The sequence below is a fragment of the Semicossyphus pulcher genome, unplaced genomic scaffold, assembly GCF_022749685.1.
Source record: "Semicossyphus pulcher isolate SPU_LCO1_2020_fin unplaced genomic scaffold, fSemPul1.0.p SCAF_13, whole genome shotgun sequence".
NCBI lineage: Eukaryota > Metazoa > Chordata > Actinopteri > Labriformes > Labridae > Semicossyphus > Semicossyphus pulcher.
In genome coordinates, this window is record NW_027211637.1 from 25169033 (window position 1) to 25184333 (window position 15301).

Genomic DNA, 15301 nt, shown 5'->3' on the forward strand with positions numbered 1-15301 from the left:
TTCAGTCCAGCAAAAGTAGATCTCCAAAGTCTCTTAAGTCACAACATCACTAACCAGAATGGAGCTTCAGAAGATGAACGGACACAGCAGGGATGACGGGTAAGACTCACAAGAGTAAAGAGTATTTACAGCAAAGGTGCTTAAAAGTGAAACTCATTAGTTCGTCCAACAAATAAAGGAGCCACTGTTATTTTTTTTTGCCTGTTAATATCATTATTTTTCCCCATTTCAGCTTTGATAACCTCGAGGCCATGGCTGAACATGACGAGTTTCTCCCACACAAACCCGGCGCCAAGAAAGAAAGCAAATTTACGGATGTGAGTACTTTTGTTAGACGACAGATGATTGATCTGCTGTAGTTAAACAAGATGTAATCTAATTGTTATTTTTGTTTATATATTGATTTGTCTGTGCCACATCCTCTGCCGTCTTCTTTCCGCAGTTTGAGGGAAAGACTTCATTTGGCATGTCCATCTTTAACCTCAGCAACGCCATAATGGGCAGCGGGATTCTGGGGTTGGCTTATGCGATGTCCAACACTGGAATCATTCTTTTTCTGTGAGTATGCGAGCCAAACACACAGTCCCTCCTTTGGATCAAAAAGTGTGTGCGTGTGTGTGTTTCCTATGCAGGTTTATGTATTTACTCAGAGCAAACTGTTTCAAGTTTTAATATTGTCCCCTCTTGTGGAAAACAGAACAAGAATATGTTCATCTCAGCTTGTGATTTATTTGGTATTTGGGTGAACAAAGTATGCAGACTTGTCCAGGTTACAAGAAAAGAGCAGGGCTGTTTGTTGTGTGTGTGCGTGCATGTGTGTGTGTGTTTGAGTTTACGAGTTGTAGACCAACAGAGGGAAGATTCTTGCAAACTGAAGTCATTTTTGCCGGTTCTCGCTTACATAAGAGGCTGTTTCTCTTTGGCTTTACTTTACAAACCAGCTCCAGTCTGTGTTTTAAGACATAAAATGCTCTGCTTGAAATAATAAATTGTGTCTGATATGTTTTTTCTGCAAAATATGTTTAATTACCTTGTAAAAATCCTCCCGAGGCATCTCCTCCTTCTCCCTCGTTAAACATCCCAGAATCTGCATAGGCCCCGCTCACTATGCAAATGTTCAACCGCCCCCTCTGTCGCAAAAACAAAACACGTCTCTGCCATCGATTAGTGGCAACTTGTCAAAATGCAAGCCCTTTTCCCACTGGTCAAAAAACCTGCTAACACCCGCTAACACCTGGCTTTTTGCTTAGTGGGAAAGGTTACAATCCGGGTCAAATGACTGTGCAGTAGACCCGATCAGCATTGATGGGAACAGAAAAACCCGGGTCAATGCTCTAATCTCCGCCCCCTTTCCGTCATGATGCTATGCTCTGTCGGTAACTTCTGTGACTCACAGACTGAATGAGTAATAGACACAATAAAGACCAAACCACCGTAACATCTTCACTGTTTACTAACCCTGTCTCCGGCGCGTTTGTGACGTCAGATGGTGACGCAGCAGAAAAGAGACCAGAGTATACTCCACTGGCAATGTATTAGCTAGCTTGAAATTTAATTATTAGTAGTAGTAATGTTAGTCAGTAGTCAATAGTGAGTTTTTAGAAATTACGATGACGGTAACAGCTGGCTCGCACATCGCAGAAGTGGTTGCCATAGGTTGCACATAATGATATGCGTAGCGACACCCTGTCTATTAACAGGATTGGCTCCTTAGGTTTGTGACGTCTCAAACCTGCCAATCTGAAAACGTGTTGTTCAGCCTGTCCTTGGTACACTGCAGTTTAAAAGCAGACAGGCCCAGCCATGGAGGTGACTGCTGATGTTGTCCCTGATATGTCTTGTAGCACATGAAGAACACCACATGGAGATGTTTACAAGGTTACACACTTGATTTTCACTAGAGGGGGGGCTTTAAAAACGTATATTTTATTTGGTATTTTTATTCTTGTTTGCTGTTGCTGCTCATATGTCCTTAAGGCTACACAACTACTTTTTGGGCCTTAAAAGTGCTAAATTCATGGTGACTAAGCATTATTTTGGTCAATGATCAACATTAGAGTCAGGATTGAGTTAATGTAAGTGGATACACATTGGATGGAGTCAATAGAGGGTCCTTATAAGGCTAGGCCACAGGGATGTGCGTGTATCATCTGTCTGTCTGTGTGTATTTGTGTTTGAGCAGGTATATGTGGTGGCAGGTGGGTCGGCTCTGTCGCTTGTGTATACGTGCGTCTCTGTCCGTCTCTACCTGTGTGACTGGGAGCTGTAATACTGTATTTACATACAACGGCGGCCTGCACACAGCCTGATCTGTCAGAGTGTACATTAGAGCTCGTACACACGCAGCTTCCCTAAATCAGATTTGAGGGGTTAAAAATAGCCCGTAGTGATCAGATCCAAGACACGCCTGCCCTGGATCAGTGCAGTGCTATGTGGCGGAGGGGGGAGGTGGAGGATGGCTGGAGAGCTAGTCTGGAGCTTGTGTGGGTGGAGGAAAAATACAATAATCCCAAGAATTGATCGTTAGAATTAAGTTTATGAGAAATAGCTTTATTTCTTTCAGTTTTTCTGTCTGTGTTTATTTAGATAAAAAGCACAGTTTTAACTATATTTAGATAATTGTAGAGATGTTTATTGATACTTGAAACATCCAGGCTCAAAAACAAATCTGCCCCAGAGCCATCACTGAACCATAAAAGGTCACGTAACACTTAAAACTGGTCAAATATCAGCACGAATGTGCTTTTTAATCATCTCACTTTTATTTGAGTTATATACTGTATGTGACGTGTGTAAGTCTGAGTGTGTGGGCATGTAGTGAATGTTTCATTTGTTTCAGGAGACATCACTGTAAAATTCCCGTTCCCTATTTTATTTGGTTCTATTGTATTCTGTCATATCAATTTAAGGCATGAACTACATTTCCCAACAGTTGTGTCTATTCTTGTGTGTTTCAGAATCCTGCTGGTGTCCATTGCCATCCTGTCTGCATATTCAATTCATCTCCTGCTGAAAAGTGCTGGAGTTGTCGGTAAGTCAGAGCCAGGCAGCTATTTTAGATTTAGTCTTAGTCTTCAGATGAAAATGCTTATTAGTTTTAGTCTCATGTTTACCCTTTTATAGCTTTATTCGAAGAAGACTCAATAAAAAGTCATCACATTTTAGGCATTCAGTCAAAATGTTTTCTCTCTTGGGAAAAGATGACCCCCCCTCCAGTCTCCCTCTTCTCGTTTTTACCTGTTTGCTTCAGGTCAAATTAGGACTTTAATATTCATCAGACCATCCATACAGTAAAACAACGATAAAGACACAGCATCTAAAGATTACTTTTCATCAGTGCTTCTGATTTGAAGCAGAAAGCCGGAGAAAGTTCACAACCACCTTTGTGACACTGGTTATCTCTGACCGGGACACCCAGTTACAGGAATTAATTGCTTTGACAGATTAGACGCACAGTGGGGCAAAACATGCATTTTGAATGTCTGACAGCCAAACCACTAACATGTTAGTCCTGTCTCGTCTTGTTAACAAATAGAAAACATAGGCCTACCTGAGTTTTCATTATCAATGATCCATTTTTCGGCTCGTAAACGTCTCGTCTTCGCCATGGAAAAAAGATCGTTGACGAACATTTTTCTGTAACGAAATGAACACTGGTCAGTGCCAGACTTAACACACTTAACTTAGAATATTTTGCATCATTGTCAATCTGCATTCACAAGTTATCTCCATAGATTGTATAAAAAGTGGACGCAGCCGTCGTCTTTTGGAGCCAGAAGCAACCATCAATCAATCATCCAAATTTATGTATAATGTTGGTCTTTTTTCAGGCATCCGGGCTTATGAACAGCTTGGGAATCGGGCTTTTGGTCCTCCAGGAAAAATGCTGGCCGGGTGCATCATCACAATACACAACATTGGAGGTATCTATGGCATTTCTCCCCTTTAATCTCTGTTATCTGTGAGTGAAAGCATGTGCATTTAATCAGGATAAGTTAAACATGCATTTAATAAGACTGCTTTCATTTCCTCTTAGCAATGTCCAGTTACCTCTTCATCGTCAAATCGGAGCTCCCGCTGGTTATTCAAGCTTTCCTAAGTAAACACGAAAACACGGGGTGAGTTTCACAATAATACTCCATATCTTCTCCACGATTCACATGTAGTTCAGTAGTTTTTTGTTTGATGGTGTTTTGATTTTCCTTCATCTCGTTTGTCCTGACATCTCTTAGAGAGTGGTTCTTGAATGGAAACTACTTGATCCTCATTGTTAGTGCTTGCATCATCCTTCCTCTAGCTCTCATGAAACAACTCGGTATGTTTTTCATTCTGTCAACACATTTTCTTTACTCCTCATACTGTCCCATGCACATTTATTTATTTACCACACATTTTTGAAGTGTTTACTTTCTGAAATTTAAGTTAAATTACTTCCAAAATCGACCACAGACAGTTTTATAATTTGTATTGTCATTTTATACAGGTTACTTGGGCTATACAAGTGGCTTCTCCCTCTCCTGCATGGTGTTTTTCCTCATTTCGGTGAGCCCTAATTATTGAGCTGACAGATACATTAAATACAACCTTCTGTTCCTCCAATTAATATCTATCTTTCTTTAACCAAATTGTTTTTTCTCAGGTTATCTACAAAAAATTCAACATCCCGTGTCCACTGGAAGATGCGCATGAGAACATAACTGACATTCTCGATAACCACGGTGTCATAAACGGGACGGACGACTTCTGTGAGGCCAAACTGTTCACCATCAACCCTCAGGTTAGACGACAAATATTTGCCTGCATCTGTTTCCTGAAATTTCAGCTGTATGTTTACTTCTTGGTTAGCACAGCGGATTCACTGCCACGTGTTCTGCCAGCGAGTTATGTCAACAGAATGTCAACTACGGCGTTACCATAGCAACTCACAGTGCGGCCGCAATTTAAGTTAGCTCAAACGATCTACAAATCTGCTCACTGACAAAGTTCATGGCAATAAACCGTGTCAAATGTCTTTACCGGACGGATGTTCTCCACACATTAATTTACCATCAGTCATATTGTATCAATACAAGTTCCCTCTCCTCGGTCCACTGCGCTTGGATGGCAGCCATTGTTCAGAAAAATGTTCAGGCGAGAGATCACATGACCATAGAGCTGGGCTGTGATTGGAGCATCTCAGATGTAATTCTGTATGTTTATCAAAAGAGGTCGCTGATCTGACATTTCCAGACCAGAGGAGGTTGACCCTTTTTAATATAAAAGTGTCAACATTGAACATTTATGTCGTCTGTTGATGTAAAAGTTGATCACCACCTTTAAGGTGTGTGTTATACCAACAGCAGTGTTGGGTGTAAAACAAGCATTTAATTGTGTTCCCCTTCAGACTTGGTGGGTGACTCACTGACCTTTAGTGTGTTTGGCTTTTAGACAGCGTACACCATCCCAATTCTGGCCTTCGCCTTCGTCTGCCACCCTGAGGTGCTGCCAATCTACACAGAGCTACGAGAGTAAGTCAGAATGTCATCATGTTTTTCACAAAATCCAAATGTGCTACTTTTATAGGCCACAGGGAAAAGTTGTATTAAATTGAATGGGTTTTTCTGCCTTTATTTACCCCAGTGCCACCAAGAAACGTATGCAGAATGTTGCCAACTTCTCCATCCTGGCCATGTTCGTCATGTACCTGCTAACTGCTCTTTTTGGTTACCTCACATTTTTCGGTAAGAGAATTTTTACTGCTGACAGTCAAAGATCTTCTTGTTCTGGTGTTGTGAATGGAAACATTTTCACATGAATGACCCACTTGTACCCAGAGCTCATGCATTTTCCAGTGTTGTGAATGAGGGGACTAGTCCACGTGAGAAATGTCAATGTGTGCCTCTCTGTGGGTAGGTGCTGTGGAGTCAGAGCTGTTGCACACCTACATTCGAGCTGGCCCCCTGGATGTGCTGATGCTCTGTGTTCGTCTGGCTGTGCTGGTGGCTGTAACACTCACTGTCCCTGTGGTTCTATTCCCGGTAAGACATAGACCATACTAGTTTACTGAGACCATTTTTTTTACAAAAACTACAAGAATAAAAGCTTTATTTCCTGTGATCATCTTTCACTTTCAGCTCATAAGATTTCAATGTGCTTAAGATAATAACAAAAGAAGATCTATATAAAAACCAAGAGACACAAAAGAAAATATTAGATGAATAAAGAACTTTTTTTTTTTTTTTTGAATTATTGATCTGACGTTAGACAAAAAAAGAATCTGCTATTTAATCATCACTAAATAGTTTAAGAGTTTAAGATGACACCTAGTGGTAGTGAGTGGTACAGACTTTAGAGTAGGGGACCCAGAATAGAGCCCTGGGGTACTCCATACGCAATGTTTTTCCTTTAAATGAAAAATTTCTTTTTGAGAAAAAAGTTCTTTACCAGTTAAATAGCCATACACCAAAATACAGTATAACTTTACTCCTCGTACAGTTTTATAACCTAAAACAAGGCCTATGTCTGTCCATTCAATAAGAAGCTGGAGCCAAGAGTCACTTAGCAAGCTTAGCTAAATTGACTGGTACCAAGAGATCTGGCTCACATGGAGGCAACTTACAGCATACCCTGCTTTATTGTCAATTTCACCCTTCATGGGAACATAATTAAAAAGGAACATCATGCTGCTACAAAGAAGACTTGAAATTAGTGATTGAGACTGTAAACTCATTTGGAAAATGTCATGATCTCATAAGCCTACATACATTCTGACCTCTTTTTGCAACAAGTGCAGTTGCCCCCTGCTGGTCATAATAATACTGCAGGTTAAAGGCACATCTTTATTTGGTTCGTTTGGGAACTATGTCCACTTTTTTCATACAAAACATATTTTAAGCAGGAGCACTACGTCAACCTGGTCTTTTTTTATAGCTTTGTTTATCATGTTGATCTTTGTGATCTTTGTTGGAAAGAAAAGTATGACATTCTCCTTCTTCCCTTCTGTTCTTCTGCAGATCCGCAGAGCTTTGCTCCAGATCTTCTTCCCTGAGAAACCCTTCCACTGGGCCATTCACATCAGCATCGCATTCAGTCTCATCACCCTGGTCAACATACTCGTTATCTTCGTGCCCTCAATCCGAGACATCTTTGGCATCATCGGTATGTTTCACTGCAAATTTTGATTGAATTAAATCCTAAACTGCATAATGAAGTGTTGTGTAAATGCTTAAATAAACTCACTTCTTCTCCTCCTCCATTATCAGGAGCCACATCTGCCCCCAGCCTCATCTTCATCCTACCTGGAATCTTCTACATCCGGATCATTCCTGAGGACCAGGAGCCTCTTTTGTCCAGACCCAAGATTCAGGTACAACTCACTTGGCTTCAGCTGTTAAAGATACAATGAAATCATCTTTGTCATTTAAATTTCTTTGCTTTTTTTATGTCTAATTGATAAATTGTTTGTTTTCTTTCCTTCCACCCCTGTAGGCCGCCTGCTTTGCTGCACTTGGATTCGTCTTCATGGTCATGAGTTTGTCGTTTATCATCACTGACTGGGTGACCGGAGAGTCTAGAAGCGGAGGCGGACACTAGCCGCCATAACTGAGCAAAGAAACTACACACAGAATGCCAATCAAAGCTCCCTCCCTGTCATTAAATTACCCCTGATCTGCAGAGATCTCAGCATAAGCCAAACCGGAAAGTTTGGCGGCACAAGATGAAGGACATGTGAAGAACCCTTCAACTAGAACAATAAAAAAGAAAGCATTTTGACACGTGATGGGGTGGAGAAAAGGCCCCGTAATGGAGGAGAACACAGAAGCAGTGTGTTCTGACTGAATTAAACCCATGTAACGGCTCGCAGGAAGGATGGAGGCATGAGTAGAAATGCAAAAGCATGAATGGGAACAGCATGACTCAAATGGAAATCCCATTTTGGAGTGTGTGCACAGTTCCCCGGAATAGCTCAGTCACTGCCAAAATCCTTCCAATCTACTTCCCTATCATATTGTATTTAACAGGACAGAAATTTTACAAAGGCAATCCCCATGCCGCCCTCATGAGTTAAACTGACCACACAAAAAACACATCAGTTGTATTTCCTTAAATTATACCTTGAGGATTGTCAAACAGCTGGTGCAGTGTTGTCTGTTGTCTGACACATGACCAGTAAAAGGTTAGTCTGCAGTTTCACACTAACCATTCCAAACTACCAAAATACAAAATTGCAATCACTTTTAGAGTTAAATTAAAATGTGTTTTTTTGTTTGTTATTCTATTAACTTAATTTAAGATGATCATCTTTAAAATCTGAGTCGACCTTTTTATGTGAATGATCCAACAGATATGGTGCAATTTGTGGTGTTCAGCTGCTATCCTTAAAGGTCAAACAGACAGTTACTGACAATCAAATGTGAGTCGACGCACACACAGAGAATTGTTTGTACAGTTGTATATGTACACCTGAAAGTGACACACCAAAGAAGTTAACTATTATGTCGCATTAAAAGTGGGTGAAACACATTTTCTACAGTGTTCGGCAAAGGGCCAATCAAAAATTGTACATACAAAAATGCAGTGTTAAAATGCAGTCCATGAAACTCTTAAGGTGAATAATGTCCTCTGGTTTTTAAGTTAAAATGAATGGAGCCTGTTTTTTTTGTCTTAAAATTTGACTTAAAAAAGTTCGACTTTGTTACTCATCCTGTACATTTTTAAATTAATTTGAATGTTGTTATCTGTCAATAAAATGTCTTCATTTGTACACACGTTTTTGAGTTGCTTTTAAGCGCCCGAAAAAGGCCTCAGTGCAGCTTTAAAATGATATCATAGCTGAAGGAGAGCAATCGTGCACTGCCTCCCTCTGAAAATGGAAGTAACACATTCGTTTGTGCTGTGCGTCTGAGAGAAAGAAGAAAAGTGGGGGTTAGAGAAGTGCGGTTGGCCGTTTCCTGCTTTGAGTTGATGTGTGCACAGAACAGAGAAGAGAAACTTCCTTGACTGTTAGAGCTCAGTATTCTGTCACGGCAGAGAGGACGTTTTTTTAAATGCCGTACAGGTTGATTTAAGATAAAGTGGGAGCTTAAATAGAGGACAATGAGCCGTGGATCTAAAGGTAAAACGGAGGCCGCCCGGTGCTCTCTGCTGAGCCTGCAGGAGAACGAGAAGCTGGAGGAGCTGTTGGGCAGAAGGTGTGCTGTAAGTTTGTCGACTGATGTGTGGGGCTGATATCCGGCTGTGTTTCTCTTGAATTGAACCATTTCTGATTATGCTTATTTTAAATGTGAAAGCTGAACGTGTCCACGATAGACCAGGTATTTCCATGTATTATATAATTATGTAAACAGGTTCAGACCTCAGGACATTTCTCTTTGCCATTTGTGGTTAAACATCAGATCCTGAATTTGAATGACAACAGTTGATAACTGAAACTGGAAATGAAGGCCTGTGCAGTTTATGTTCAACTTTACATAACATTACTTGAGCTTGACATTACTTTTGCTTTTATATATACTTTCTTCTTTCTTATTTACTTTATTATAAATTCGAGGACATTTTAATCCCAATCTTATTCTATATACATATAATACATATGTACTGTACGTTGAAGCCGATGCAGTTAAAAATGAAGTGCTGACATTAGGTCATCAGAAAGGAGGCGGCTGTGACAGGAAATGGTGGCTGAACCGTTTCTTCCTCTGCTGTCAGTATAGCTGAGCTCAGTCTCACTATAGTGTACAGTACGACTTTTTCTAGAGCTACTAAAGTAAACACGGCAGTTGTGTCAAACAGGCTTTACAACTGAGCAGGAGAACACCACGAGCGGCATGTTTTTAATGACTTTTGTTGTCTGAACAAATGAAAGCAGACGAGGAAGTGAATCCTTACCACAAAAGTGCAAATATACATGTGAAGTGAAATACAATTCTTACAAATATCCTGTCAGCACTGAACCTGCATGTGTGTGTGTGTGTGTGTTTGTGTGTGTTTAGTCCATGGCCACTGCGGTAGCACAGCTCTTCATGGCTCTGCCTAACAGTCCGTCCATGTGGAGCCTCCAGCACACCGGCGTAGTCTGCTTCATCAAGGACAACCCTCAGCGCTCCTACTTCATACGCATGTTTGATTTGAAGGTAACTTCTCAGACGATGCTGCTGTTGTACTTGAACAAAAATATAACCACAACTCTGCAGAAGAATATTTAGATGGATGATCTAATCTCAGTGTAAACTGAAAAGTTACTAAAGTATGACACACGATTACTCACATCTTGTATGAGTCATTTTAAGATACCCCTGTTTTTCCACAGACAGGGAGGCAGGTTTGGGAGCAGGAGCTCTACAACCAGTTTGTTTACTCCTCGCCACAGCCATACTTTCACACCTTTGCTGCAGATGTAAGCACAACCTCATTTCTATGATTTAGTACCCTGCAATTATTTCAAACCTGTAAGGTGCTGTTTTGGTTTAATGTGATTCTTGGTTCATTTCTCTCACACTTCAGGACTGTCAGGTTGGACTGAACTTTGCCGAGCAACAGGAAGCAGAAAATTTCCAAAATGTTGTGGAGGAGAAAATCAACCAAAGGCACAACCGGCAAGGTCAGTGAGGTCACCGCCACCCTGCTGTTTATTTTAAGAACTAGAGAGCGGGAAATGTATTTATAATGCAATGATTCATAGCCATAATTGCAACTCTGCATGTTCTGTAAATGTTCTTTGCAATATAATTCTTTGCCATTTGTGGTTAAACATCAGATCCTGAATTTGGATGACAACAGTTGATAATTGAAACTAGAAATGAAGGCCTGTGCAGTTTATGTTCAACTTTACATAACATTACTTTAGCTTGACTCCTTATCTAAGCTGCTTTTATATATATACTTTCTTTCTACAAACATATAATACTGATGTACTGTACGTTGAAGCCGATGCAGTTAAAAATGAAGTGCTGACATTAGGCTGGGAAAAAAATCATTTGAATCTATTGCAATGAGGTTTATTTTTACAAGCAAGGCAAACTACTGCAGAAATGGGTGTATACATTCAACAAAAATGTTATTCTTTGAAAGGTAGATGACCGAAAATTAAAGTAAACAAAATCAAAATGTCATATTTCCTCATTTGAATAAAAGGCAAATTGTTTCATGTGTATTTAGCTGAGTAAATACCGTGTTGTGGTGTGCTGTGTGTGATGCAAAATGGTTTCTTCCACCTTAGATAAGAAACAGCGCCCCCTGCCGCCTAATGGTAAGATAGCATTACACTTCATGACTGTATAACTGCATTTACGTCATTATGAAGCAAACTGCGAGATTAAAAAATGTGTTATATTTTTAGAAAGAGGTTCCCTGCCTCAACGTCCAGCTGAAAAAGGTAACTCCTTTTATCTACTGTAAAATTTACTTTTACTACCACCAGCAATGCATAAACAAACCTGCTTCTTTTGTGTGTCCCCTCCAAAAGGTGGCAGCCCTGGTAATTTCCACATGGCCACAGTGGACATCCAAAACCCAGACATCCAGTCCTCACGCTACCGCTCGATGCCCTCACCTACTGCCGCCTCAGCTCGAGGCGGGAAAGTAAAGGAAAAGAAGGACAAGAAGAGCAAGAAAAAGGGGGCCCCAAAATTCTCCAAAGCAGACATAGGAGCACCAAGTGGATTTAAGTGAGTGTTGGAGCCGAAGTAACTCCCTTACTTAGCCGAATACATAAACCAATACACAAAAAAGTCACTATTTATGTTGCCTTGGTGTACAGTGATGGGGATGCTAGTTTGGTAGCATAGCTTTGTTTGCTAGCAATGTAACTTTAAACCAGACCGAGTTAAACTACAGCAAAGCTAACCGATGGAGAAATCTAGTTTGGTTTCCTTAAAAAGTAGTGTAAACTACTTAATACTAATGCTACTGTGCTTGAAAATTATCAGAAATAAAATACAAGAAATTCACATGGAAGCAAAAAATGCCACTCCATTGACTTTTCCCAAAATATTCCCACTTATTCTGAGGTCATACATAAACCAAAACACACATAAAAAAAAATCTGTATTTATGGGGAAGTGTGAAGAATTTCCGCTTAGGTTTGTACAAGTGTCCAACATTCAGACAATTCCAGAAATATCATCCAGACGGGGTGTTGCAGCTAGCAGGGTTACTGAATTAGCCAAGTAGCTTCTTAAATAGCACGCAAAAACTTATCTGAGCATAAGTTAAGCAATAGCCAAAACCTTTGACACATTTACAACTAATATGTTCATGTTTAGTTTTACTGATCCAGATTCTAACATTAACACAATTTCCAGAAATTCCAGTTTCCTAAATACACTTAAGACCTCAACCTGTCCCAAACAAAACAATCCCTTTTGGGCTTTTTACAAGGACACAATTCCAAGGAATGTTGTGTTTTTGTTGTAAACAGCTCTGGATTTAATATCATCTGACTGCCACTAAAACAGTGAAGAAAAAATATTGAAGTTGCACCTTTATTAAAATGGCCTACAACTGTTTGTAGCTGCAGGTGTTAACAACACAAAAGATGTATAAATAGCAGTTGATTTACTTGGATTACCGTGGAAATAAAAATGTAAATCATTTACAATTTAAAATACATGTTGTTCACTTCAACCCAACCCTTTTAATGTCAAGCATTAATGTGTGAACACTGTATAACTCTAACGCTGTCTGCTTTTGTCTCCCTCCTGTCAGACATGTTTCTCATGTGGGCTTTGATCCAAACAACCTGGACCCCGACCTGCGGAACCTGCTCTCCCAGGCCGGGATCGGTGAGGCTGAGATGAGGGATGAAAAAACCTCCCAGCTCATCTATAACGTCATCGAGCAGTCCGGAGGGATGGAGGCGGTGAAGAGGGAGGCGAGCAGAGGAGGTAAGACTCTTTTAACCCTTCTTTTTTATCTCACTGCTCCCCAACAGCTTCTGTAATGGTCTAAAGGTTAGTCTGGATTCTAATTCATTTTGTATATATTACAGCTTCTGGACCTCCACCTCCTCCACCCGGCAGACAGGGACCTCTGCCCCCTGTCCCAGGCTCCGGTCACTCTGCTCCTACCCCTCCTCCTTCACGAGGTCGCTCTGGCCCCCTCCCTCCTCTCCCAGGCCAGCCACAGCGAGGGAGCCCGTCCTCCCATCCGCCTCCACAACGTGGCGGAGTCCCACCTCCACCTCCTCCAACAAACAGAGGCGGTCCTCCCCTCCCACCTCCACCAGCACACTCTTCACCATCTCACTTCTCTTCACCGCCACCCTCAAAGTCCTCTCACATCCTGCCTCCTCCCCTGCCGCCGTCCAGCCAACAGCGCTCCATGGGTTTTCCACCTCCTCCTGTCCCATCCGCGCCCGACAGAGGAGGCGGAGGACCTCCTCCTCCTCCGCCTCCTCCACCTCCACCTGCCCCAACCTCTATGTCTTCAAATTTCCCACCTCCTCCGCTCTCGGGTGGACCACCTCCGCCTCCCGCTCCATCCAGCGGAGGAGGTGACAGCAGGGGAGCGCTGCTGGATCAGATCCGACTTGGGAAGAAGCTCAAAAATGTAAAACAAATTTATTTTCTAAAAACTTTCCTACATCTTTATTTTTATTGAGTTATAACTGAAATGTGGTTCAGACATTTGTAGCAGGTTTCATGTTAAAACTCCTTGTCCTTGTGCCCGGGTTTTCTTTACAGGTGATAGATAGCCCTGATGCAGCTCCGTCTTCACCACCAGAGTCCAGTGAGGGCATCGTGGGTGCTCTCATGTCAGTCATGCAGAAGAGGAGTAAAGTCATCCATTCCTCTGGTAAATATGACAATAACAACACCCTACATTAAAGGCAAGTTAAACAAAAGTGCAGAAAAAAACCCACATCTTTATTTTTGTCCTCTTTTCAGATGAAAGTGAAGATGATGCTGGAGATGATGACGATGATGACGACGAATGGGACGACTGATTTGTATTTTGAGTAAAGTTCAAGTTCAGTGGTTTAAGTTAGAAACGTCTGATTAGCAATTTTTTACATGTTGAATTTCTTGTTTAAAAATGGCCGACTGGTGCAGACCAATGACTCTGGAAAGATGGACGACATGTCTCCATCTGCTCTCATTGTAAAAAATTGAAGCCAAAATAGTCCCTGTGTTAGGTGCTGCCATCTTGCGATGTCATTTGGAGCCAGAGTTGGAGCCAGTAGAGATCGGCGGGTGGAGCTGCCGTAGCCACTTCCGCTAACCAAAACACACACTTAAATTACTAGAAAAAAACAGCAAAGATCCCGCACGTCGGCATATTTAAGAGCAGAACAGCCTCTTGTGTTGGTCTGAAGCAGATGTTCACAGATATGAGAACTGTTTTAGTTACGTCTCATCTCGCTGATCCTCCTCCACTCTACTAATGTGGAACAGATTGGCTGCAGGAGCCAGATTAGTCAACAGAGCTGTCAATCATCCCTTTTACAGCATTAAAAAACTAATTAAAACTAAACTTTTCAGAAAAATTAACACTTGGATGTAAATCAGCATGATAAGAACTATCTTTAATGACAGAAACCATGTTGGAGAAAAATGTATTTGGCGTGTATTTTGATTTTATAGTTTGACTCATGTCCCATCTGTTAACATGGAGGAGGCAGGCTTTATGACCTATACTGCAGCCAGTCAGCAGGGGGCGCTTGAGATGTTTTGGCTTCACTTTTAGGGAGCCGTCATGTTGTCCATCTTTTTATACAGTCTATTGTACAACCTTGTGTATGACCGAAAACATGTAGGCTACAGATTAAAAAACAAAAAAAAATCAATAAAAATGACTTGAAAGAAAAAACAAGTTTAAGAGAATTCTGAAATGTTTATATATTTGTTTTCAACATTTCCAGTGTAGGATTCATCAGCATGACAGCACTGTGTTACTCACAATGAAGGTGAATGGAGGCTCTGACTGGAGAATAACTTGTTCTTGTGCTTTACTTAAAAAGAGCCATTTTTTACAATCCTGTAAATACAGCAAAAGACAGAACACCAACGATCAATACTAAATCTGAGCCATATTCATTCCCATTTTTATAACATACTGTACATTAAAAAAAAACATTTTCTTGTATCATTTTCTCATACATCTGTGCAAAGATCCCCAATTCCCTCGAATCCCACCACCGACAAAGTGCATAACTGGAAGAACACTGTACGCTATACAAATCTTCAACACTCACATACTGGAGGTCACTAGAGCACAGGACAGTAAGGGAGTCATTATATGACAACATCCAATGGAATTAGCTTAGCAGAATACATTACACCTTACAAACATCGTTACACACCAAGGTCCAAGACAGTAAAAT

The 15301-nt window shown here is 41.0% G+C and overlaps 2 protein-coding genes across 3 annotated transcripts; both read left to right on the forward strand.

Moving 5' to 3' along the window:
* On the forward strand, positions 1 to 8732 carry LOC138589424 (sodium-coupled neutral amino acid transporter 3-like). Its single transcript, XM_069659686.1, has 15 exons — positions 1 to 99; positions 233 to 317; positions 443 to 558; positions 2958 to 3031; positions 3831 to 3923; positions 4037 to 4118; positions 4233 to 4315; positions 4484 to 4542; positions 4640 to 4777; positions 5428 to 5507; positions 5620 to 5720; positions 5893 to 6017; positions 6993 to 7137; positions 7242 to 7345; positions 7468 to 8732. Exons 1-15 carry the CDS (start codon positions 59 to 61, stop codon positions 7570 to 7572), a joined length of 1431 nt encoding a protein of 476 aa, XP_069515787.1. The 5' UTR covers positions 1 to 58; the 3' UTR covers positions 7573 to 8732.
* A 238-nt stretch (positions 8733 to 8970) lies between these two features.
* wasb (WASP actin nucleation promoting factor b) lies at positions 8971 to 15117 on the forward strand. 2 transcript variants are annotated; one of them, XM_069661051.1, is made up of 11 exons: positions 8971 to 9177; positions 9972 to 10112; positions 10289 to 10375; positions 10483 to 10579; positions 11198 to 11227; positions 11318 to 11353; positions 11444 to 11645; positions 12685 to 12863; positions 12968 to 13527; positions 13662 to 13773; positions 13866 to 15117. In XM_069661051.1, exons 1-11 carry the CDS (start codon positions 9076 to 9078, stop codon positions 13922 to 13924), a joined length of 1605 nt encoding a protein of 534 aa, XP_069517152.1. In that variant the 5' UTR covers positions 8971 to 9075; the 3' UTR covers positions 13925 to 15117. The 2 variants fall into 2 exon arrangements, with proteins under 2 accessions (XP_069517152.1, XP_069517154.1); XM_069661053.1 differs by having other exon boundaries at positions 9080 to 9170.
* Positions 15118 to 15301: the final 184 nt, after the last annotated feature.

Coding starts and splice junctions, on each gene's coding strand:
- LOC138589424 (XM_069659686.1), top strand. CDS start 59: ATGGAGCTTCAGAAGATGAACGGACACAGCAGGGATGACGG. Junction 4,543..4,639: donor TGGTGTTTTTCCTCATTTCG/GTGAGCCCTAAT, acceptor GTTTTTTCTCAG/GTTATCTACAAAAAATTCAA. Junction 6,018..6,992: donor TCCCTGTGGTTCTATTCCCG/GTAAGACATAGA, acceptor GTTCTTCTGCAG/ATCCGCAGAGCTTTGCTCCA.
- wasb (XM_069661051.1), top strand. CDS start 9,076: ATGAGCCGTGGATCTAAAGGTAAAACGGAGGCCGCCCGGTGCTCTCTG. Junction 11,646..12,684: donor GGAGCACCAAGTGGATTTAA/GTGAGTGTTGGA, acceptor CCCTCCTGTCAG/ACATGTTTCTCATGTGGGCT. Junction 12,864..12,967: donor GAGGGAGGCGAGCAGAGGAG/GTAAGACTCTTT, acceptor TATATATTACAG/CTTCTGGACCTCCACCTCCT.